Source organism: Conger conger, chromosome 2, assembly GCF_963514075.1.
Source record: "Conger conger chromosome 2, fConCon1.1, whole genome shotgun sequence".
NCBI lineage: Eukaryota > Metazoa > Chordata > Actinopteri > Anguilliformes > Congridae > Conger > Conger conger.
In genome coordinates this window covers 59,371,563-59,398,146 of record NC_083761.1, presented here as the reverse complement: position 1 = coordinate 59,398,146, position 26,584 = coordinate 59,371,563, and the positions used below count along the sequence as shown (strand labels likewise).

Below are 26,584 nucleotides of genomic sequence, written 5' to 3'. Positions count from 1 at the left end.
TTTACTTTGGTTTGGTTTCCTAGCCAATAATTTAACAATACTTAATCAAATGGATAGAACCTGAATAATCACTGAATGAAAGGTGGGTCAAACTATCAAAAGAATGATTATGCAAGCCCATTTTTTAGAAACAACAATCTTGGATGTTTTTGATCGTTTCAAACATACAATATTAAGTAATAGACCACTTTTCAGATAAAATAAATCGAGGCTCTCTGGAATTACCTGGCCATTGCGAAAGCTAATGTCTGCAGAAAAACTGTGGCCAGTTTACCCAAGAGAAATATCGTTTTTCTCTCACTGAAGCCCCAACGAGTAAATCACCTGGGCCTGGGCCTTAGTGATCATCTTTTTAAAAAGTAGCAAAGAATAATCCAAAAAGGGTCCCAGACATTTTCACAGGGCCCTTTTCCTTTTTTAAAAATAATTCATGAACAGTAAAAAAAAATTATAAAAAGCAATCTTACATTTAAATTACAGATTCATTGTAAGATAAATTTAAACCAGGGGTGCCCACATGTTTGCACCCAACTGTATAAGATTCAATCTCTAAATAGCCCAGAACAATATGCTCTAGGCCAATTTCTGAGGAATATGCTCTCTGCCTATTTCTGAGGAATATGCTCTCGGCCCATTTCAGAGGAATACGCTCCTTCCAGATTACTTCAGCATGAACAATCATTAGTTGCTCACTAAAATAGAGGAGAGCCTGACACTGGCACTGGATGTGTCCATTAGGTAGGAGACCTGGCCAGGAAGCAGGAGTTATATTGACAATTCATACCCTGACACTGAAGGAATATGTCACATCACTTCTGTCTCTCTGCCACGTCCAAACGGATGTCATTTATCTCAATAGCTCTTGTTAAGCATTGTGTAGACCAGGGTGTTAACAGCCCTTGTCGTGTAAAACACCACAGATACTTGGCAGCTCAGCAATCTCTGTCAACAGCAACTTGTGTCTTCCCAGTTTGTATCGATGGCTTGCAGCTTGTACTAACACAATCCTCTGATACTCACTGCACAGATTAAAGATCCACAGTCACTATTTACAGAGTGAAGCCAGCAGCATTTTCGGAATAGAAAGATTTGTTTGTACTCGGTATGCATGTTCCTATTAATGAGCAGTGCCCACAAGAACTGACCTTATACCAGAATTTACAAAAAGCATACTTTTGTAACTGCTGAAACATAGTGGTACATTGGGTACAAACTAACTACACATAGTATCTCGAAGCCTTCAACTCATCCAAAAAACAGAGAACACCATATGATCATTGCGCCCATTTGAGCTGATCTAACTGGTGTGACATGAAATGCATTTGCTTCTTAGACTCATCAATGTTAAATGAGTGCATACATATATTTCATGCTGCATATATTTCAGGCTGCATCAAATCCAGTTCTGGAGTGATATCATCTGGAACCAGTCCCTAAAAGTGCTTGGTACTTAGTAAATTACACTTTCTGGTACGGTATAATGGATTGATTCGAAAAGTTAAAAAAAACAAAAAACAAAACAGGTAGTAGAATTCAGCAATAGAATTGATGGGAGATAAATCTATTCTAAATCAAATGTCACATTTGAACACCTCCTACTGCACGACATAGACACATTGGCATCAACTCAACCAAACTGAACACCATCTCTGTCTAACCATGACCTCTAACTCATCTAACCTGGTCTCTTTTTGCTTTAACCATTCAAGTCAATATGAATGTTCATTAAACATTTCACAAAGGAGCTCTCAATGGGGACATTTTAAGGGTTTCAATCTAATGACCAAAACAATGCTTACCCCTGCAGTCTCCAGTACTAGTGTAGCCTAAATTCTTGTATGTTTTATACATCATTCTTCACATTTCCAAACCAACAACGCAGCATTCTTTCTGTGGAATCAATTATGATGGCAAGATTGTTATTACCAATTTTACTTTATTAGCAAACTAAAATATTTTCCATTCTGTTATTTACTTTTAAATATCTACGAGGATAAAAAGTGACAGGAAATAATCAAGAAGTGACACAATTGCAAATTCAGTTGAAAATGATGTCATTTCAGTTGGCACAAACTCTATGAAGACAAAGTGTTTATATATACTTTCATACCAGCGTGGACTTATGCCTTACTTATACAGCAGACTGTGTGTTTGTGTGTGTGTGTCTGTATGCATGCATGAGCTTTGGCTTGAGTGTGTGTGCGTGCGTGCGGTGCGAGTGCGTGTGCGTTTCTGGCTCATCTGCGAGTGGTCATAAAGTTTTGGCTCACCGTGTGTTTGTGTGTGTGTGTGTGTGTGTGTGTGCTTGTTTGTTTTCATGAGTGCGTGTGTGTGTGTGTCCAATCCCATCCGAATTTAGAATCCAATTCGCAAAAACGATGTCAAGTGCACTCATATATGCCCCCTGCTGTCGGCTGAGGAGAGTGAAGACAACCTGCAGTTCTCCTACTAAGCAGGCGGTGCCAGCCAGCTGCTTCTTTTCACCCCACAGAGCCGAACACCACACACGTGCAGAGTGGGGTCATAGGAGAACTTATATATATATATATATATATATACACATATATATATACACATATATATATATATACACATATATATATATATATATATATATATATACACATATATATATACACATATATATATATACACATATATATATATATATATATACACATATATATATATATATATATATACACATATATATATATATATATATATACACATATATATATATATATACATACACATATATATATATATACACACACACACACACACACACACATTCCAAAAGATATGTGACATTTTCTCATTGACAGTGATGTTTCAAATAGTATTCTCAAACACAATACAGCAGTACAAGCCTACAAAGAAATGGAAATCATTTTTCAAAAACAAGAACAAGCCTTCTTCTCCAGTAGTTACACATTAGGATGTAGACAATTTAAAAGCGATATTGCATATACATTTATAATTCTGTAAACATTAAAATTAAGACATTTAAGTAACACATTAAGAACACTAGATTATTTTGCCAGCCTTATGACCTTAAATCATCTCAGGTCAGAAGGAGGCCATTTCTACCCTTACAGCTGTTTTTTTCCTGGAAAATACCAAATAAAATAAAAATATGGAGCAATGTGTGAAGGGGACTCAGTGCACAACAGAATCCGTGTTTGTCGTGGGCTGGTCATTTCTTACAAATGAGATACTTCCAGCTGGCTACAAAGCAGATTTATACAAATATAAAATCATCTTTACAAACAATAATCATTCATCATAAGTCATTCATTTTAACCTAAAATGCATATTATTATATGGTCAGATTGGGGAGTTTTTGCCTTGTAAAGAATATCCAAAGAACTATCCACCATGAAAGATAATTTGTTCTTTGCTCACAGGAGTTCCAAATATAAGACCATAACAGCAAAATAAAATAAAAATGTAAACACATAATTGTATATTCTGACACCTTCAAGGTAAATCCTTATAGATTCACGCACACACACACACACACACACACACACACACACACACACACACACACACACACACACACACACACACACACACACACACACACACACACACACACACACACACACACACACACACACACACACACACACACACAGGTTGGTCCAAACACTTCTGTACCACCAAGGGACCTTTTACAAACTCAAATGGTCTCAGTGCAAAAAAAAGGGAGATAAAGCTACTACAATATAAAAGACAATTGAAATGAATTTTCTTCAAACGGGATGAACCAAAGACAGTGTTACGTATGGTAAATTAAATGGGTTTTGGAGTGAATATTTGGCTTCTGATTATTTAATCGCCTGTGCCAGCACCGGAGTTCTTGCAGTGCATACAGTAGCTGGCATTGTCCAGGCAGGCAGTGGATGACCAGTTCAGTCCCTACAGTGGGCCCAGCAGCCCACATCTCATCACATCTGTGCCAGCTGCAGCTCCTCCAGCCCGTGTTTGCCCAGGTGATACCGAGCCAGATCTTTCCTCGTCACAAGTCCAACGGCCTAACACAAAATCACATATTTCATCTTGTGGGATGCAGAAGTTTCGTGGTAAAATGTTATTGTAATCTGTTATTGTAATTGCATGCCATAATGGTATATTACAGGCAAACTACGCATGATTTTAACCTTGAAAATATAATAAAATAATAATGCTCAGGCACACTGTATCTATGATGCTCTGGCAATCTCTCTTTTTGCACACATCTGCTAAATCCATGCCTGTATGTATTCTGCCTGTACATGTACAGGCTATTTCTTTCATGTTTCACTTGAGTGTTTGTAGCTAGCTGCCACAGTGATGGCAGAGGCGAAGAAGCACAAAGTGAAACGACTAGTTTCTAGGGCTAGTTCAAAAACTACAGCCAATCATGGATTTGCTTTCCCTCGATGGCAACAGCTATCAAGAAACAGAGATCAAAAATAAAAATGGCATAAACTGATATGAAATGTATAAACTGAGGTGATTGAGCGGGTTGAAGACATCTTTGATTGTAAACCCAGGACCACAGCAAAGCTAAATAGCTTGCAAAGTATGCCTTTAAACAAATTATTGGTTACGAGACTTACCCTGTTTTCATTGTCTACCACAACGAGGTGCCTCAAACCAAGAGCTCGGAAAAGCTTAAAAACACGGGGAAGAGAAGTCTCCTGCAATACAAACACAAACTAATTATTCTCAGCAGATATTTAGACATGCCTCAGGTATTAACAGATCCATATGGCAACATTGCATTTGCTTTAATGTTTAATGTATATTTTCTTTCCCTCCATTTTTCTCCCAATTTGGTTGTACCCTGTTTATTTCAATCACCTATGTTAATTGAGGAAACACCGCTACAACCCTGTCCCCGGTGGTCGGAAGGAGACCGACATGCCTTCTTTAAGCCACATCGTCTCAAGCTCCAGACGGCGATTCCGGGGCAATCCAAGGTGCTTTTTGTATGCCTAGTCCCCCTCCGCCACCACCCATGAATTGAAGGCCCAGTTATGCCGCTCCCTTGTGGGCCGGCCTAATTCAACTTTGGCAGGATCGAGGTGAGAACCCTGGAGCGAGAACCTTGGACCTTGGTGTGCAACTGCATGAAACTGATGCCTGCATCAAGGTCCGATGCCTTAACCGAGCGAGCTGCATGAAGCTGACTATCCCTGCTGAGTGTGAGTTGAGAAGAACTTGCTAGAACGTGATCGGTCACCTGTGGTACGGTGTACGGTGTTGGGTTCATGAACTCCGTCAGGTCCATCATGCATTCCCTCTCGTCCTGGGACACGTGGATGGACTGGATCGGGGGGAAGCGGGGGTAGGCATCCCGGAAGTCCTTCAGCTGGAGCTTCCTCTGGTTCAGGCGAGAACGAGCCCTCTCTACAAACACCTGCAAGAGAGAGACATGGCGTGAAACGTTTTAAACACAAACAATCTGTCAGGTTTTTTCTTTTCTCTCGGTCTACAATATTATGTTAGCTAAACTTTTAATGTTATATGTAGAGCGTAAATATATATATTTCACAGAATAAAATGGAAATGAGGTTAGCATTTCAGGACAATGGAGTTTATATTTTTCGTCGTTGTATTATCAGCATTGAAAAAAAATGGAACAATTCATGGCTAGTGACCCAATTCGAGCTCAGCAAACAATCAATACACCTGACCTTGTGTTTCAGGAGCACAATAAGCTGGGATCGTAGGATTAACCCACATATTTTTCCAGGCTGAGAGAAAGGGGAGAAAAGGGGATATAAATACAAAATCAGACATCTGTAACATACACAGTACATTCCACCTGAAAAAGCTAGTACAGATCCTTACCAGAATGCGTTTTCCCTTATCATTAGTCTATTATTGTCCTGCTCCTAGAATGAGCTTTCATGCAACCCAATCTTTCAAGGCGAAGAGGCATGTTCCCAGTGCATTAAAATAAATTAGAAATTTAACTTGTTGCTAGGACGAAATGGACCGTGTCCTCATTTCTACTTTCTACTGTTACGTTAAATCCCCAGCTGATATAACGCAGACGACCTGAATGTAAATTGAATACATGATGTATTTGCTACATTGGAAATCAAATCAATAAGCACCTCATTATTATCAATGAATTCATTCACAACCGGGAAGCCGTTGTGATTGGTAGTCGTGTTGCTGAGAACGTCCACTACGTTCCCAACTTTCTCTATCCTGTTGAAACTTGTCACTGGTGAGCTCATCACCTCCCTATGGGGAAAAACAAATGAACAGCAGTCAGCTTTTCACATTCATGACCCAGTTACCATTCCAAAGTCCCAAATTCAAGTTAGGGTGCTAGAAACCGTTCTCATCAGCGAGATTACTGTAAGGCAGCTTCCTGCAGGCCAGCGAGAGGAGATATACCTGGCTGTCAGAGAGTGAGAAGTAGCTGGGGCCTCCCAGTGAAGGAAAGGAACGCTCTGCAGTTTGATGTGGACATCGTACAACCCCTGAGAAAAATATAGACAGGCTTCAAAATCACCATGAAGGGACTAGAGCAGCTCTTATATCTGCAAGGGACACAGACGGACATTACTTCACATTGTCTGGAGAGAGATGCTTCTATTTGCAGAGTTTAAATCTGCTACAGAGAAATAAGACTGTGATCTGGGGCAGTTTCATAATGAAAAAGGAAGTCGCTGTTCTGGAATGTTCCACATTAACAAGGCTTAAAAGGTCATGCAGAACCAAAACAATTGCAAAATATTACAAACAATATAAGGGTACCATTCATCACTGGGATTTTATTTTGCCTGAATGTTTCTTTGCTATTTCATACATACTTCCTTAACTCACCTCAACAAAGTAATCACCGACAATCTTTGCAGTCATCAGCACGAGCATGATGGGGAGACCAAATGTGACATTGCCTGTGGCTTCCACCATGATAACCGTCAGGCTCAGTGTCATTCTCACAATTCCACCTAAACGCGACATGATGTTACAACACAACAAAATTCAGATGAACAGATAAATGCAAAAGGCATAAAGGTTGATGTCCATAAACAGGACTTACCAAGCTGTGCTGCCGCTCCAATCAGGGCATATTTCCCAGGACCCGCCCATGTCTACAAAAGAAGTTGTATGATTTTATGAAGTTAATGAGCGCATATGCTGCATTTTCCTTTGCCTCCATCGTGAGACAGCTAGGTACTCACATTTGAATCTTTGGGAGATATGGAACCCAAGAGGATCCCGAAGAGTCGACCCCAGGCTGCCCCGATGAGCAGGGAGGGGATGAAGACCCCGGCAGACACGGTCAGCCCGTACGTCCAGCACGCCAGGAAGAAATACGTCAGCGTGAACACGCCCAGGGTCAGAGGGTTAAAGGAACCTAACACCAGAGTATGTAAACACAACAGAGATCTCACATGAAGAAAACTATTCCCTCTTTCTGGTTCTGTCCAACAGGACAGAACTTGCAATCACAGGATAACAAAACTGCTGGAAAAATGATCAAAAATATTAAATAATGGCAGAAAATGCTACATAACTGTATTTAAATCAAGCCTATCTTAAGAGTCTTTGAAATGTTTGCATATATTAAAAATACAGTACAAAAAATACAGAAATACAGAAAAAATCTAATTCATCTAGTGGGAGGACACCAAAGCTGTCGTGAAATGTGGGAATGTGGCTCAACTGCTGGTAATATACCCTGCTATTCTGTCCACCAGACGGATGAGGCCAGGGATATGTTTGTTGCCAAATCATCTAATTGATCTTAAATGCTTAATTTAATCATTTCTAATGTTATTACAGAGGCTTTGTCTGTATATTTCATGGCATAATTCAACTTTGACAGGACGGGGGGGGGTTATAAATTTAGATCTAAAAAATTAGATCTGGGTAAATTGCTCGGAAAAGCCCAAACAAGAGAAGAGGAACGATAATGCTGAAACCGGAAAATCAGAGCAAGGCAGGTTTTCTGCACTCTTCCGAGCTGGGGGCTTGGGAAACCCATCAAGAGACCCTGGGCTGCATACAAGGGTATGGGCTTTCAGAGTGCTCCAACAGCTGCCGAACATCCTGCAGGTTAAATCATCCCATGACTTTATCTGCCATATGAATGGCCGGCCTTTGCACTGGAACCACAGAGGAAGGAATTACCAACCTGACGTGGCGATGAAATGTAGTGAAACATTGTGGCAACATGTAACCAGTGCCAAGTTTCTTCCTATTACCAGCCAAGGAAATAATTTTTTTCCCCACTGTAGTTGAGTTCTCAATCCCCTGATTTCTGTCACGCTGCTTTGTGTCAATGCTCTGTAAAAATCGCTATACACATAACATTTAATTGATACATTCCCTTACTTTCTGCTCTGACTTGTGGGATTAGATTTTCCTTTTAAATGTAATAATTGCCTGTGACTTCAGCACAGACGGAGAGATGAACGGGAAAAGCAGAGCACAAACCTGGCGGGTTATGGAACAGGCTCCTGACACTCCGCTCTGGTGTGTTAAAGAAGGTTGTGGCCATGGAGTTATATTCCCCGTCAGCACAAAACAGCTGCAGCACAGAACAAAGGCTGTCATAACCCCAAAAAGGACGCCCTCTCATGGCCCATATTACAGTTCACACAATGCACAGGACAAACTGCCTACAGTAGGTGCAAGAAACTTAAGGACTGCCAACATTTCTTCATCCAACCATTAATTTATTGGGGCCCTTTGGAAGCATGAATTTATATTACAGCATACATCTATACAAGAATGTATATGTGTACATCAAGAGTGAACTAAGGCTGTTACACAAATGATAGGTCATTACAAAGTAATTTATTGGTATTGACCACAGCAATACACAACTTTCTATGGTGTATTTATAATCATTTTTATAACGGTGTATTTGCTTCCCAGAAGAAAATTTGTAATTTGTATAGGTCTGTTAATATGTGCTAATTGCAGAACTATCATGGATCCCCTTTGGACCTCGAGGCCTAGGTTGAGGGGCCATGTCTCTACCTGCAGGGGGTATTCCTCGGACTGGTCCTGCCCTAGCGGCTGGCAGTCATTGGAGAAATAAATCATGGTAAAGGAGACCGTCGCTGTTACTGCAGCAACCAGTATGGCCTCCATGACCTGCAGGCATGGCCGGTGGATGTACCTGAGACAAGCCATATGGAGATCATATCAGTCATTCTCCACACAGCCACCACATATACATTACATACATATAAGTTACAATTGAGTATCCAAATAAATATGGTGCCTCACTGTTGTAACTGATCTGTGATGTGTGGGTGAAAACATGGAGGGCAAAGAAGTCTTCATGAATAACATTGCTGTTTTTGTTATCGAGCTTTAACTAAGAGATTTTAGCTAAATAACATTACCTAGCTGACGCATTGGTTCAAAGTGGTAAAATAGATGATTGTCGAGTGGGTCTGCTGCTGTAGATTACCCACTTAGAGGTTTGCTGTGCTGTGTGTTCAGAGATGCTCTTCTGCATACCACTGTTGTAAAGTGTGGTTATTTGCGTTACAGTCACCTTCGACCAGTCTGGCCCTTCTCTTCTGACCTCTCTCATTAACAACACGTTTTTGCCCACAGAACTGCTGCGCACTGGATGTTTTTCACACCATACTCTGCTAACTCTAGAGACTATTGGGTGTGAAAACCACAGGAGATTCTGAGACACTGAAACCACCCTGTCTGGCACCAACAATTATTCAATGGTGAAAGTCACATAGATCACAAGTCACATTTTTCCCCATTCTGATGATTGATGTGAACACTGAAGCTCCAGACCCGTATCTGCATGATTTTATACACTGCACTGCTGCCACACGATTGGCTGATTAGATAATTGCATTAATAAGTAGGTGTAATAAGTAGTATTCCTAATAAAATGCTCAGAGAATATATATTTGGACAAGAAATGAATATGCATACCTGATCCTGAGAATTGATAGCCAGTAATTTAGAAGATTAAATAGTGCTCCCAGAATACCACCTGGTATAAAATATATAAAATGTTAATGAACAACAAATGGAAAAGACAGGGAACAACTGAAGTATTGAATACTAGAAAGAATTGACACATGAGGTAGTTCATTGCATTTTCACCAAACAAACCTGCATCAAATACAAGTATGTAGCATAATTCTGCATTTATATTCTTAGACATACACAGGGTTGGTAGATACATCACTGTATCTACCAAGTAAGGAACTGAAACATTGAAATACATCAAACAATTTTAATTGAAAATCAATATGTAAAATAGTTAATATTTTTCAGATAGAACTTTCTCTAAGTAGTATACGCAATTGATTCTCATTGTCAGGCAACTTCTTTGGCTCTCTGATGGTCACCATGACTTTGCAGTAGCTCTTACAAGACTAAATGTTGGAGAACATTTTATGAATGATGTACTTTAAAAACACATACAACTAACTTACAAATTCTTTAGTAGTACAAATCTTAGACAATATCAGCATGGGGAAAAACAGAAATCCTTCTCACCTAGAGCTCCCATTAGAATGAAGATGGGGATCTCATAGAGATTATATTCCACACTCTGAAAAACAGAATGAAGCTGTCAAGATACTGGAAAAAGACACTGGGTCTGTTGAAATCTTCCCCATACAAAGTAAATAATAAAAGGCTTTACATATATTGTAACTAGCCTATGTTACCGTAACCATGGGATTTAACAAGCCGGATGCAACAACTTTCCCCTTATTTTTATTAATTATTTAAAGCAATGGTTCCCAACCCTGTTCCAGGAGATCGACCATCCTGTAGGTCTTCATTTCAACTTCATTTCAATTTCATTTCAATTTCATTTCAATTTGATGCACCGGATTGTACTAATTAGCAATTTTGTACTAATTATTTTAAAATGCCATTGCTTTAGTGACAACAGTTCCTTATTTTGCAACATGTGGGTGGACCTCGCCTTCCATATACTACACAAATTAAGCGAATGTCAGTGTCCTTTTCACGGCAAGGGTCGAGCAGACCAAATGCATAATAGTTCCCCATTCTAAAAACGAACTCAGAGAAACGTCGATAGAATGTCCATTGTTTACTTATAATTTATCTAAAGGAATTATCATTGCTGTCCGTTTCGCCGCTGCATACTTCTAAAAAAGTACTCTGGAACAAGAAGAGCCCACGTATGAACTTCTCTGACCAGTATTGGTAATCCTGTTGTACAGTAAAGGTGTGATCCCCATCCGTGAGCAAAAGAAATACAGTATAACTTCAGCTGAACCTAGAACCGGCTAGTGGTATGGTATTGAAGTAACGACTGAGAAGCATTTTACCTAAAACGTTTCCAACTGCGTATAGTTTGTAAGGCTTTCATAAAATAACACAGCGCTTTTTTTGCGAATACTGTTACGCTCTGGCAAAAACTGTTACTGAGATTTCATTTGCAAAAAGGTTGATGTTTTACAACAAATTTGCAATGCCTATGTCTAATTAGAGGACTTTCTTTGGGGGACTTCCAATGAATCTCTCGTCTCTCTATCCTTGAGTGAATACTTGAGGAAGACAGGGAAAACACCTTTGGCTATACAATCGAGGGCATTTTCATTGTCGTGACCACATTTTATATCAGTGATCATTTAAACACATTCTCAAAACATTGTATTATTATTCAGTATGCATATAAATAAGGGCAATCCAAAGGCAACATATTTGGCTTGCTGGCAGAAATGAAAGGATTCCAAACATGGTCTTCTATTTCTATTTCATGCAATACCTCACCATCTTTAAAGTAATTTAACAATCTGACAGTTTTACAATTTCATAGCATTTTGAGTCAGGCATATTTTTCTGACCATGTACAGTACCTTGACAGGTGGGCAAACATTCTAATTTGCATTAACATTTTTTTAAACAAGATTTTGTACATTATGTAACAGGATAATGATCATCCTGAATTATTTACATACAGTGCAGTCTCTAAGTATTTAGAAAATTGGTACAATTTATGTTCTTTTGGCTCTGTAATGGTCAAAAACTCTTTGTTTAGGTAAGCCTATTGTTTGGCCATGTTTCAAACAGTTTTTTTTTCTCTTGCTTCTCAGCCTCATAATGGCTTGCTTGAATAGTCCTCATGTTGACAGATGCCAAAAACAGATTCCAAAGGCAATTAAAAGCCTAGAAACAAGAATAGATACTGAAAGCTTTCTTATGCATGCAGTAAGGAGGTGACTGAATACACCTGACTAATCAGAAACAGCTGAGAAGCAAACAGTCAAATTACTTTTGGTCCCCCAGTACACTACTGTAACAGATCTTATGGGACTGCAGGAACAAAGTAGCCATAAAAGCAATAAATAAAGCAATAAATAAATAAATAGATAGATAGATAATAAAAAACAGGAACTTAAAACTCCAGGCCAGACTCAAAATATCCTTGTTTCCATCTGCGATTCATATCCATGCTGATCTCAAATTTGTCATAGTGAACAAAGTGAATTTGTCATCTACAGAACAAATTCAGTAGTGTTGAGTGGTAGTGTCACTAAAGAACCCAAGGCAGGGTAAAACATTCTACCAGAGTGATGATTTAGTGCATTTGATCTAAATCCCGTCTAAAACATAAGGAATTCACAATATTTTATATTATTTTACCATTATATTCATGAAGTGAAATATAAATTGTTTTGTTTAGCAATAGCAGTATTGAGTGTTTTTTTGTTGTTGTACAAATTCAGTAAGCCTTTTAACCTACCGATGTACAAACACTGGTTGTACATGGCAACATAGTTCTCAATTTTAATTTATGGAAATGTAACATGATAAATCAGATGTGATCACAATGCTAGTCCCTTAAACAACATAAGCACAGGGTTTTATTCAGCTAAAACCAATCATTTTATTGTGGCCAGCTTCATGGAGCCCAGCATTTCATCCAACACTTAAACCCCAGCCATAGTCCCAGACTTATAGAGGACACATTCTAAGGAATACATCCCAACCTTTGTTTTTGCAGGAGAGCAAGATTTGTACTGCTTCACAGACTGGCCACACATGTCAGCAAAAACTAACATATTTGAGAATAGTGAGGATATTCATTCATTAAGTAATTAATACAAATGTACAATAACCAAATAATCCTTCATCATCCAGCCTAATTTAGCCGCAATTCCGACTTCAGACTAAAGTATTAAAAACTGAAATTGCTTAATGCGTCTTAATTTACTGTAAATAGATGCACATGTACTGAGCATTGGGACCCAGCCTGATACTTACATCACTGTCAAAACGGCCAAAGTTTATAAGACCGGGGCTGGAGAGATCTCCGGGCTTGTTGTGGTAGATGCTCAGGAAGAAATTCAATGTAAAGGTTGACATCATGGAGGCGAAAAACTGAAAAGGACATTTAAAACATTTAGCAACATTTGACAGGAAACATACTTCTCTAAATGCTAAAAGTACTCAAAAAGCAAACAATCAGCTTTTAAGCTCCTCAAAATAAATCACTTTTCACAGATGCAATTACAAGGTTGCTACCCATTTGTTTTTTAATAATTAACCTTTCGAGTTTTCCTTTCATATTTTTCAAATAGTTATTGATTGTGCTGTACTCACAATTCTCCAGGTCAACATCTGGTTCCAGAAGGAAGCTCCTTCCTCCAAGCTGAAAAGGACACCACCTAGAGGATACAGGAGCAGTCTGAATATACTGTACACAGGGGGCGGTCTGTAGCATAGTGGTTAACGTAAATGACTGGGACACGCAAGGTTGGTGGTTCTAATCCCGGTGTAGCCACAATAAGATCTGCACAGCCGTTGGGGCCTTGAGCAAGGCCCTTAACCCTGCATTGCTCCGGGGGAGGAGTGTATCCTGCTTAGTCTAAAATCAACTGTACGTCGCTCTGGATAAGAGCATCTGCCAAATGCCAATAATGTAAATAATAATGTATACATGGCTGTGTGGTAAAAAATCGGAACACGCTTGTCAACGTCTCAATACCTATATGCTTGTAATGTGGAAGCAAATGTGCAAAAAGGCAACATTAACATGAACCCTCCTAATATAGGCAAGGGAACTGGAAGTTGTGAACAAATATAGTCTAACCCCTACAGCAAGTGATTAAAAAAATGCAACATACAATGTTTTTTTATTTTTTTTAAAGATTAATCTGAAAATGGAATGACTTTGGATGACTTCAGGTATATTCAACAGTCCCTATCCCTGTCCCTCAGTGAACAGAGCATATGGTTAACTCCAGAGAGTATGATGGTTAAAGTTGCTTCACCAAGTCCCAATTGCGTTACATCTCAAGGACCCCATACTTTACACACTTGGTACTATTGTCGGAAAGCAATTTCAATGACATACAATGTACCGATGAGACCATTAATTCCAAACCTGCAGAAAAAGAACAAGCATGACTTCGACTGCATTAGCATCTTCACGGAGACAGGAATGCAGGCTGCTATTCATCTCTGAAAAGCCAAGGTTTTCAGGAACGGACCTCACCTACTGGAGCCCCAAAGGCTGCAGACACACCAGCAGCTGCACCAGCTGACACAAAGTCCCTCTTCTCCGTGTCTCTGCGAAAGTATTCGAAAATCTGCAGGATAACACAGCGAGTTGGCAAGATGTGTGCTCCACAGGCGTTTAAGTAAGAACTAAATGGAGCGTACTGACCTTAAAGTCTCTTTTCAGAGAGGTGCTCCTGCCCTGGGACACCCCAGCTGCCACGACAGCTCCTGAGTGGATCATGGGCCCTTCCTGGGGAGACACGGAGAGAACCATTTCCATCCAATTTAGAATGTGCAATATACAGTAGCTGCTACATCATTATTTAAATTTTTTATAATTTTACCTTCCCAACAGCCAGGCCACCAACCACAGAGCAAATCACCCCGCAAACCTTCACCACAAGGGTCTGGGGAGGAGATTCAACTGTCAACAGGGTCCATTATTATATTACAGAACATCAACAATGTAAAAGTGGATATCACATTCCCCAGTTAGAAATATTGTTTTGAAGACAATTGTGCACTGCAACAAGTTGCTTGGTATTGAATTCAATGCAGAGTACAGCAATATATATTGAGTACTTCTGTATATTACTGTTATTAACATTAACACAAAGCCTCAGCATACAGTGGATCTTTCCTTAATGAGTGATGGTACCTTCAGTCGAACCACACGGGGGATTTTCACTCCATTGAGGTAGCACTTAATTTGTGGGATTCCACTACCAGCAGCAATGGGCTGTGAAGAAAAAAAAAAGTATACTTTTTTACATATGGATCGAAATCAGTTTGTGTCTTACATTTACATTTACATTTTAGTCATTTGGCAGACGCTTTTAATCCAAAGCGACTTACAAGTGCATAGGTTCTACCATAAGTCAGAGCATCACATCCAGAAACTAGCAAAATACACAGGAAATGCTGTTCTAAACATAGTTGTCATCAGAAGTGCATTTTTTTTGTCTTCATCAAAGACAGCATAATCTCTACGCAGGAGTATGCAAAAAATGATTCGGAATGCTGCATATCGATAAATAATGTAGGGTAGTACCTTTATCCAAGTAAACAACTACACATACAGCGCTGTCCATAAGTATTTGGACAGTGATCCTTTTTTTTTGGGTCATTTTCGCTCTATTCACATTGTGCCATATCGCCAAGGCTAGACAAGTAAGGTTCCATGATATTTGTGATATTTGTAGCGTTATTGTATTTTCATGGGAATGTCATGTGATTGCCTGGATGGGTGGCAGCCCTAAACCAGTCTCAAGGGTGGAGTTTGAGTGCCCGTTACCTTCTGACGTCACTGGACGTGTTTACCCTGAGAAATTTTGCCCCATATTTAAAAACGGCTACACTGACGGTGATTAAAAAAATGCCTGCACACAAAATTTAAGCATTTAATCAAAATAATCTCAATTGAAACAAGCGTGACAGAGCTCCTTTAACATACTGTAACATTATCTGGGCTAGTAGTTATACCACATCCCTTCACAAGATTCTTATACTCCAGAAGAAATTTGTCAGGATAGCAACCTAACTATCCACCCCTCAATTCAAGGAACTGAAATTACTCTCCATATTTAACAAATAAATTGCAAACCTGCATTTTCATATATAAAGTCAAATCTCTCCCACAAAGTCTACCAATATGTTATGTTACATGTTCAAAAGATGTGTCACTGGGCAAATTTATGGACAGCGCTGTAATATATATGACCAAGAGCTTGGGGGGGGCATGGGGGTGTACACACAGAAACAACATGCTGAGGAGATTTAGCGAGGCAACCTTTAGCCTTCGCAACCTCTTGAGGAAACAGTTAGCAAAGATGACGCATATAGATCAACCTCACCTCAAAAAAGGCCACAATCACAGCGCCCACGAAAACAAAAACAGAGTTCAGCACTGCCCAGAGAATCAGGGAGATGCAGAGTCCTCCAGCTTCTGTGAAATTCACAATGCCTGGGCAATTTGTTCAGAAAAATGTTCCCTTTGAAAATTTAATGACACAATGCTGTACAGCCAAAAGGCCAGACTCACTTTAATCTATGCAGTTTACAAATATGAAGGATACTCTTTTTGATCACTTGGTACTTGTACCCTGCCAATATCTCCACCACAATGTCGATGAAACAGGCAATGAGGCCCGTCAAGAAGCCGATGAGTCCGCACACAACCCAGCGATTGATCTCCAGACATCGGAAGCCCTACACAAAGACAACAGAACAAAAAATGAACAGTTCTTTCTTTATCGCTTACTTCTAGTTTGGCTTTATTCCCAATGGATTGATTTCTCAAACACCTACATGATTTAGGATAGTAATGCTTTTGTTAGTTTAGCTTCTCCAAATACATTACATATGTCGCAGGACTGAAAAAAACTGTCAAACCCTGCATATCAAGAGCTGGACTGACCATATAGCTCATTCGCCTCTCCTCCTCCAAAAATAGCTGGTTCTCACTGTTGTCATAGTCAAGGCTCTGCATGAAGAAAAATACCAATATTATACATTAATTTACATACACACACCATTAATCAAAAATATCCTTTCATATTTCCAATTAGCTACAGTATACGGTACAGTAGATCTGAAACCGAAAAGTCCGGTCAACAAAACAGGGTATGGAATCGGAAGTGTAACATTAATACAAAATTACAACAGTAAAATGAGTAACAATTAATTGAGATAAAGCTGAAGTTATATCACTAATTAGACAAGGGACTAAAGGTAAAGAGTAGCTGACAAGGAAACTACCGCTTTTGACATAAACCAGGACAAAATTTGCTGTTGGATGCAAGCATGCAAATAACTTTAAAACTAGCAAAGATTGCATCAAGCTACAGTACATTTCTTTCAATTGGTGTATTTCAACATAATTTTCAGAGTTCCGAAAGACCTTCCTTCCAGACGTGTGAGGTTTAGAGGTTCCGCTATACTTCTTATACAGACAACCTGCTCGTGGAGGTAAACATTCAAGTGAGGCACATACCTCATATTTCAAAGACAGCAATTTCTCATTATGAGGGATCTCTTTAGGCCAGCTCAAGACTCCATCCTGCACAGGATTAGACAGAGGAAAATACATAAGACATGAGATATGCAATTGAAACACACAGAAAACATGATTTAATTCCACTGCAAAACTGCATCCAGCATGGAACACTCTGACCATGGTCATTTTAGTGTGAAGCGATAAGGCCAAAAACCCCTTATGGGCGGATGTGACCTGCACGTTTCATCTCCCTTAACAGACGGATTCAACGCCAGCGATCATATGACCATTTTTCAAGACACATGACCATTGAAATGCATTGTGATTCCTAGGCCTTTCTGAGGGCTTTTCTATATGGCACCTTAGTCTATAATGGGTTAAACTATGAGCCATGGTAGGAATCTGTTTTCATAAATATGGAATAAATATAATAAATGGCAACAGAAGGTACACTGTAATAAACACCCACCCAACCATGAGAAGTGAGATCATTCGGTGTTAGCCTGTTTGTTGTGAAGAGAGCGTTGCATGCAAGTGAAAAACTCTCAGATGGTCATTGCAGAGAATTACCTCCTCTGTGGTTATGTCTTCTTCCAGGTCCACAGTACTCAGCCTCCCAATATGAAATATACTGCCTCCGGAAAGCTATGGACAATGCACGGCACTTGTTTCTCAAAGACATAAGCTTAGTGAGTCTTATTGAAACTTTTTTCAATCAATCAGGGAGCACTCTTTTTACCAAATTCAGTTGGGAGAATGCTCTACATTTTTCAAAACAACAATAAACTGGATTTACATTTCATTTTCAATGTGATTAGGTCTTTTCTGAAAAATGACAATTCGACTCACTTTGACCTTATATTACCTTACTTTTAACCTACTTTTAATTTACCTTACAGTCTGAAATACTACAAGCAGGCATTTGCACATTGGAGTAACAGATGCCCATGTCACAAATTCCAGACATGAATGAGTTAATGAGTGAAGCATTTCTGCAATCCTTCCAATCATGCCACAAGAAGACGCAAGCCACATTATTAGAGGCAATTACTAAATCAGAAACTGGACCCATTTCCCAAACGATAAGCTAATTTTCCCAGCCTCTCATAAGTTAATTTTCCATTAATTTAATCTGCACAATTATTGTACACAGGAAAATACATTGGCACGACCTGTCTTTTCTGGTAAACCTACAGTACAGCTTATAATATAGCGGTCTCTATGCAGCTATGATCTGCAGCCACTGTAATAAAGATAGGATTGCAGAACTCTGGTTGCTTTCGACTCTGATGACTGTGATGATCATGTGATCCATGCGTTTGTCTGTCTCTTGATGTGGAAACCCAAAATAAATTAACTAATGGGTGACACATGGGCTGTTCCAGTAATGGCTATTTCCTCTATTTAACATTTTGCCTTTTCACTGGAATAAGCTTTTCACAAGAAGCAGACAAGATAAATGTTTATATTCAACAGAGCTGGCTGCAATCAAGCCTGGCTGTGTTCAATCAACTGACTCTAACAATCAATTGAAGTTGGCTCATTGGTCAATTGAGTAACTAAGGGGGCAATTCCTTTTTCAAATGGGTGATATAAGTGGGGGTTTTTTTCATTGAATAAATGAAATAAGAAATTCATCATTTAAAAATGTGTTTTGTGTCTAGTCAGGATCCATTTGTCTAATATTGAAAACCATGAATGAAACCATTCGGTATAACAAATAAGTAGATACGAATAGAGGAAATGGGAATAGGGAAACGGGCAAATCGCTTTTCACAGGACTGTGGTTCAAATACTACATATTGAAGGATATTGTTGATATTTACTGTTTATCCTAATCTTACACTTTATAGGCCTACAATTACACCCAGATTCAAAGCCATCCATCAAGGTATATTTACTGAATGCATTAACCTCACACAATAATATTCATGTTTGTGTTCAGCAGCTTTAAACAGAACAAAATGAACTTTTTCAGCTTTTGATTGCTCAATATGGTACGGTCCCATCCGTCCCTGTAGTTCCCAAATCTTACATCTAGCCCTTTTCTATGGCCTCCTGACACTTGAGCATACTACTGAAGTACCACTGTAAATGCGTATTTGTGATCTTACACCTGAAAGGGTTAAATGTTGGTGGCCAGGAGGGAAAGTAACGTGATCCTTTCACAGTCAATGCTAACATAAGCTGGTTAACGTTAACCAACCAGCTAACGAGCGAGTTACAGTGTATGCTCTGAATGGCAGCCTAATATTATTCGAATCTGTCGTTAATAACGAATGCCGCGATGCAGCAAACACTGGCATGGAGTATCTAACTACATTGTTTATAGTCGGAGGAAACAAAACTTCATGCACAACGTCATGTTGCTGTCATCAAAGCAAGCTATAGTTAGCTAAGTTACCTGTCTGGTGTATCTGGCTGCGCCGGTGTCTCCGTTCAGAAGCGGTGTATCCTCCCCCTGGGCCGAGTAGTCACCCCGGCTGGACCACGACACTTTCTTGGTGATATTTGCCATGGTACCCAGGGGTAAGGAATCGCTCCTTGTAGTTTTATCAGTAGACGTTTCCCGTTTTGTTCGGATCTTCCAGTTCTTCCTTCTCGTCAGTTTTCATATGACAATCATTGTGATCCCGTGACCAAGACTGTCTACGGAGCGTTTAGGGGGACATTCGAAATGTGGAAAATAAGGTTTATGGGAAGTGTAGTGTTTTATCTTTTTGTTAGAAATTGAGAGAGCGAACCAAAAATTCGATGATATACGTAGACACCACATATTTATGGAACACCAACGATAAATAAATTAAATAATACATAAATAAATATGGAAATATAAACATGAATAAATAAAAAATTAATAAATACATACATAAATCAGGAAATCCAGAGATATACACTCACTGAGCACTGTATTAGGTATTTATTAGACAATTTATTTTGTAGACTTCTACTGCTGTAGTCTGTCCACTTAGAGTTATGATGCATTGTGCGTTCTGAGATGCTCTTCTGCATACCACTGTTGTAATGTGTGGTTATTTGCGTTACTGTGACCTTCCTGTCAGCTTTGATCAGTCTGGCCATTCTCCTCTGACATCTCTCAATAACAAGGTGTTTATGTCTGCAGAATAGTTTTATTTTTCACCATTCTTCACCAAACTCTAGAGACTAGTGTGTGTGAATCCCAGGAGATCAGCAGTTTCTGAGATACTCATACCACCCTGTCTGCCACCAACAATCATTCCATGGTCAAAGTCACTTAGATGAAGTTTTTTCCCCATTCTGATGGTTGATGTGAACATTAACTGAAGCTCCTGACCCGTATCTACATGATTCTATACATTGCACTGCTGCCACACAATTGGCTGATTAGATAATCACATTAATAAGTAGGTGTAATAAAGTAAACATTTTCCTAATAAAGTGCTCGGTGAGTGTACTGTAGCTTCAGAAAGTATTCAGACTCCTTCACTTTTTGCACACTATTGTGTTGTAAGTTTAATTTTAAATGGATGAAACTGCAATTTTTGCCCATAAAATCTACACTCAATAAGTGAAAACATATTTTTAGAAATGTTTACACATTTATTAAAAATCAAAAACTGAAATCTCTCATTTATATAATACATATAAGTATTTCATTAATTCCCTTAATTCATTACTTTGTAGAAGCCCCTTTGACAGCAATTCCAGCATTGAGTCTTCTTGGGTAAGCCTACAAGCTTTGCACACCTGGATTTGGGCAGTTTATCCTATTCATTTATTTCTGTATATATTTCGCTATTTATTTTTATTTCCTTGACGAGCATAATTAGTCAATCAACTTGCATTGGTCCACCCGTTAAGTCTGACTAATTATTCCCATATAAATCAACCTTCCGAGCTACTGACAGCTTTTCTCAACAGAAGCAACTTCATTAACGGAGAAATCAAGGTGTAAATAATATCCACAAGTACTGTATATCAGTAAACTAACTAATATAGCCATCTTGTACCTGACAATGCTAGCTAGAGATTCGATTTGCAAATCACAACATTATAGAAGTGGAGGTGACATGGACTGGTTCAGTTTCATATGTTGTGGCCACAAGATATAAAGATACATTATAATTAATGCTACAGATAACAGATAGTCAAGCATGGAACTTTAAATAAGGATCATCACTTAGCATCTAATTAATTTTTACATTCAATTTAATGTCATAGATATGCATTTGTTCACACCTGTATACACATTATTTAATCATTTTAGTTACAATAAAATACATGGTTGCCCCTCATATTGCTTACCTACCATAAACTATCATGTAAAATTGTACTTTTCTTTGAAGCCTGTGCACAGAACTAGTTGCCCTTCATTTACACCGGTTGAACTTTTGTAAAATGGCAGCTGGATGAGAACTGTAATCGGCTATCAAGGTGGCAAAGCTTTTACAAAAAAGTCTTGCTATACAAAATCATGCATTGACTACTCTAGAGTTGAACTGACATTTTACCCTAATATCAAATGATGCTTAACATTTCATGATGAGATCCAAAATATTTCCAGCTCATGTTTGTTTGAATACATAAGCAACAGTAAAAACACAGATTTTTTGCCATCTAAATAAATCTAATTCATGGTACATTGCGCATGAGCCAAAATCATGATCACTTTGCTGCCTTTGATGAAAGTTTGAAATGCCGGTTGCAAAATGACAGCCTAAGTGATATATGTTTACATACACTGTTCCAGGCACCCACAGTTCACACGTTGCACTGATCCATTCCACTGGTCCACATCATCCAGAGAAAGCACTGCTCCCCTGGGAAGCCCTTTCCCTGTTGCGATCCCAGATACCTCACCGGGACTCAGCATCCGGTTCCACACAGTAAAGCCTGCCATCCTCCCAACAAAGGCCTCGGCCTCATCAAAGCCCCCTCCCAAGGAGTCTTGCTCCTGTCCAAGGATAATGGAACCCCCACCTGGGATCTCATAGCCCTTCTGGAATTTTGAACCAGTGGAGGTCAGGCGGCGGTCAGTATAGTACCAGAACCTGCCTTCGATAGAGGACCAGATGACACAGAAGTGATGCCATCCACCATCCAGGATGTTGTCAACGGGCAGTTCCCGGTATGCCGGGTCACCAATAACAAAGTCTAAACTGATCTGTTTGCTGGAGCGGCCATACAGGACAAGCTTGTTGTCATTATCCTGTGTTGCATAGGACAGTAGTGTGCCGACATAATCTACTTCTACCTTCAGCCACATGCAGACAGACAGTTCATGGATCCCAGTAAGGAAGCTCTTCTTGAAGGTGACATAGTTCTCAATGGAGGATGAGGGGAAGTGTAGCATGGACTTCACATTGCAAACTAAAAAATAAGAAATAAGAAAAAAGAAACAATCAAAATCACAGATTTTTTCAACAACAAAAAAAGGTGCTTTTCAGTACAGCAACCTCCACCACTGAGACTGGAATTTAAATTAAATTCATGGATTACATCACATAAGCAGCTGAATACAAGCCTACAAAATATATTTAAGTTGCTCTGGTTTCGTCTGGTGCAATTTTTTTATTGATTACATATGCCTATTATGAGTATGAAATAGTATGACCTCCAAATACCTCATTAATGCATGCATGACTGGGCTCAGGTTTTACTCTTTTAAATATAGTTGTCAATAAGTTCTACCTCCCAATGTACTACATGTTGTTACAATTACACAAGTACAACTTGTATCCCATGCCATGACCAGTCAGCATTACATTTTCAGCTTTTGTCGTGTAATGTCATCATATTCCGAATTGCCATTTCCAAATTGAAGCCTAGTATACAACAGCCAAAATGATTACTGCAATGCTGTTTTTACTGGTCATCCAAAAATTTCTGTTGATAGATTCAAGAGTATTAATCAGGAGTATTAAATGAGAGCTCACACCTCCTTGTCCTTTAGAATTAAGGACCTTTTTCTTGTTGTTTTTTAGCAGTAGGTGTTTTAGCCAATATATTTCTGACTTAATGAAAATATGTCCCCATGACAGGCATAAGGCCCTCAAGCACTGGCCTGCTCAGCATCCAAGTAAAGCCAGGATGTGGAAAAGCAGCCATTTGCGGCATATGGCCCCAACCTATGGAATGGTTTTCCAGGATCATTTTCATTTGCCACATCGACTGATTTTTAGATATAATTGCTAGATTTAGATCATGCTAATTGACAGTTGCCTGTTTCATATTCATACTTGAAGCTGCATTCAGGAAATTCCCCACCTTTGAAAAACTGAACTTATCACCTTGTTCAAAAAGGACAGTCAAATGTAATTAAAGGTAATGACAAAGAGCCACTGTAAGCTCATATTGAGGGCATGCAAAATACTGTTATCTTCACTTGTGGCAGATAATATATATTCAAATATGAAACAAAAATGAAAATGGCAGTAGTAATGTGTACATGACACATGCAGTTTGTAATGTCTTGTTAAAAATTATATTGAAAGCAAATAAAATTTGCAAAAGAGATGCTCATCAATTGTTACCATACCTCATCCATTATACAGTAACCTGAATCATAAAATCGGAATCTATAATTTCCTAGAGCAGGGGTTCTCAAACTCAAACAAATAAACAATTACAAGCGTAGAATTATAACAAGCTGCTCATTTTCTTAAATTACTCTCTTCATGTTTTGAGGGATTATTTATCCTCTTTAGCTACGTTATGTCAGAAATAGTCCCATATTCACATTGTGCTTATTGTGCGATATTGCAAATATTGCCAGCATACACAGGGGTCCTCCAGGACCAAGTTTGAGAACCACTGTTCTAGAGACTGTGACAAACTCAACCCAGATAGCTAATAGTCTGACCCCTTCATAACAAGCTACCTTACTGACTACCTGAGTTCAGCCATCCAAAATTGACATTGTGGTGAATGTTATGAATAAGAAAATGACCACAGGCACAGCCAGTCTCCCCAGTAAACAACTAAGATTTTCAAGTATTTCTTTTTTGTCATGGAATTGATCAAAATTGAATACTGTCAGATTTTTTCTTTTTGCATATTGATAATTTATACTGATATTCCATCAGTCCACTTACATACCAACCATCTACAATGTCCAAACACAAACCCCAGATACACAAACATCCCCAAGCTATTAAAACACTTGAAACAGATACCCATTCCCTATTCCCCAGAGAGAACAGTGAGGGAAAGCATACTTGTGCCTGTTTTCCTTGGTACATGCTGCTGCTGAGGAATCCTGTGTCTAACAGGAAGCTGGGCCAGGTCATGTACATCTGATTCCTCTTCCAGCTCAGATTTAGGCTTTTTCTGGGGGCGGTTCTGGGTTCTCACAAGCACCTGGGTGGGCCTAGGCAAGGGCAATGGCAATCTGTTCTTCAGCCTAGCCCCCTTCGAAGGCTTGATGTGGACTTTATTCCTGGCTGGGTGGCTCTTTGGGCTCTGCTCCAAGACTGATGCATGGATCCTTGGAGCAGGCTCCTGGGGTGTATGGTTGGAGGTGAGAGAATTTCCAGAACTCATTGATACTCTGGAAGAAAGTGTGTTATTTTTCAGCAGGGTCTTTACTTGCCCCTGCAGCCGAGTTGTAATGTCCACCTGTGTTTTAAGGGCATCCTGGAGCCCCCTAAACCCTCCCTGCAGCTCACTCCGATGTGCAGAGATGGATCCAATCCAACGTCTGTGGTCCTGGAGCTGCTGCGTGAGGTTAAACAACAGAGACCTCTGCTTTTTGCTTTCCTTTACACTCAGCTTCCTCTGCTCATTCAGGGTGATTTCCAGAGCTGTTACTTTCTGGTCCAGTTTTTTGGTCTTCCTCTGCAGTTTCTTGGTCCAGTATTTCAGGCTGTCAAGGTCATTTGCTGCTCTCGCCTGGAATTCAGTCAACAGAATTGAGATGTTCTGGAACTGGTCTGTCAAAAGCTGGAAACGGCTGTCCATATCATGGGGGAGATTATAGTTTATGGCAATATCCCGAAGACGATGAAGGGTCTCTTCTCTGAATCTTTGAAACTGTGAAATAGTGAAACAAAATATCAAAATTATAAAAGAGTTGATTCACCACAAATAACAACAAACAACAGGTTTACATTTTTTTTTAATAGATTGTGAATTTTATTTTAAAACAGTGCCATTTGTCTGATGGTTGCTATTTCAAATGACTTGATAAATATTTCTAGACCTAGACCAGAAGGTTGTAAAAAAGCTGCAGATTTTCTGTTTCCAATCTTTTTTTGTTTAACTGATTTTTGTTCTAGGTAATGTGAATGCATCACTTTGATTAAATGTAAGACTTGTGTAACAGGCAATTTAGAAAAATGTGATCTTTGGTTTATACAATAGTCATGCTAACCGACTTTCCAGACAAAAAATAACAGGCAAAAAACATTTCAATTCACTCTTCCCTATGGGATATGTGGGAAGCAGCAGAAAAAATATATAAAAACCAGATGGCATTTGCACCATAGAACACGAAATACACTAAACCAAAAAATGCTGCTACGAGTATAATACAGAAAGTATGTACAGTATTATACTCATAGCAGTATAACACAAAATATATACAATGAATTACTGAAATAATGAAACAGCTGGCTCCTGTAAACACACCAATCTGTTGTGACTGGCATTTAAAATATATATGAGGACCACAATGAAAATAAACTGATACTGACCTTGTCATCCAGCCTTTTCAGTCGGTCAGTGAAGTTCTTTTGGCTTTTTTGGGCTGCTACCTGTTTATAGGCAGGCTGTGTGTGCAGGCATAACACAATAAGAAGAAACCCCACATTCGTTCTGCAACCACTCATGGTGAAAAGGGGTCTACGGCTGGTTTTCCTACTCAAGCTTGAACTACAGAAGTTTTATACTTGGCAGTGCTCTGTGAGCTGTGATTGATTGTCCTCCCATCACTCCCAAAAGGAGTTGCATTTTTTGAGCATAGACAGAGAAGGAAGGAGGCAAGCCCAGAATTAGATGGCTTTAGCAGACTCCTCATATGCAGACATGGACCAACTTGCAAGTCTATTCAATGCTCATTTTGTAACAAGCATAGCATTTTGTGAACCTACACACCGAAGAAGCCATAGCCGACGT

General features: G+C 39.2%; 2 protein-coding genes across 2 annotated transcripts; both read right to left on the bottom strand.

The window, feature by feature from the left end:
• Window positions 1-2,814: 2,814 nt before the first annotated feature.
• LOC133121517 (H(+)/Cl(-) exchange transporter 7-like) lies at window positions 2,815-20,114 on the bottom strand. Its single transcript, XM_061230737.1, has 25 exons — window positions 19,893-20,114; window positions 18,059-18,133; window positions 17,486-17,551; window positions 16,910-16,975; window positions 16,569-16,701; window positions 16,347-16,456; window positions 15,152-15,232; window positions 14,838-14,900; window positions 14,660-14,743; window positions 14,489-14,582; window positions 13,594-13,658; window positions 13,255-13,371; window positions 10,510-10,564; window positions 9,937-9,997; window positions 9,007-9,148; window positions 8,458-8,551; window positions 7,200-7,375; window positions 7,058-7,109; window positions 6,838-6,965; window positions 6,406-6,491; window positions 6,117-6,249; window positions 5,691-5,750; window positions 5,237-5,413; window positions 4,611-4,691; window positions 2,815-4,043 (listed from the first exon to the last, which is right to left on the bottom strand). The coding sequence occupies exons 1-25, from the start codon at window positions 20,004-20,006 to the stop codon at window positions 3,957-3,959; spliced, it is 2,400 nt and encodes a 799-aa protein (XP_061086721.1). The 5' UTR covers window positions 20,007-20,114; the 3' UTR covers window positions 2,815-3,956.
• A 1,646-nt stretch (window positions 20,115-21,760) lies between these two features.
• LOC133122793 (pentraxin-4-like) lies at window positions 21,761-26,298 on the bottom strand. Its single transcript, XM_061232953.1, has 3 exons — window positions 26,164-26,298; window positions 24,688-25,501; window positions 21,761-22,840 (listed from the first exon to the last, which is right to left on the bottom strand). Exons 1-3 carry the CDS (start codon window positions 26,296-26,298, stop codon window positions 22,203-22,205), a joined length of 1,587 nt encoding a protein of 528 aa, XP_061088937.1. The 3' UTR covers window positions 21,761-22,202.
• Window positions 26,299-26,584: the final 286 nt, after the last annotated feature.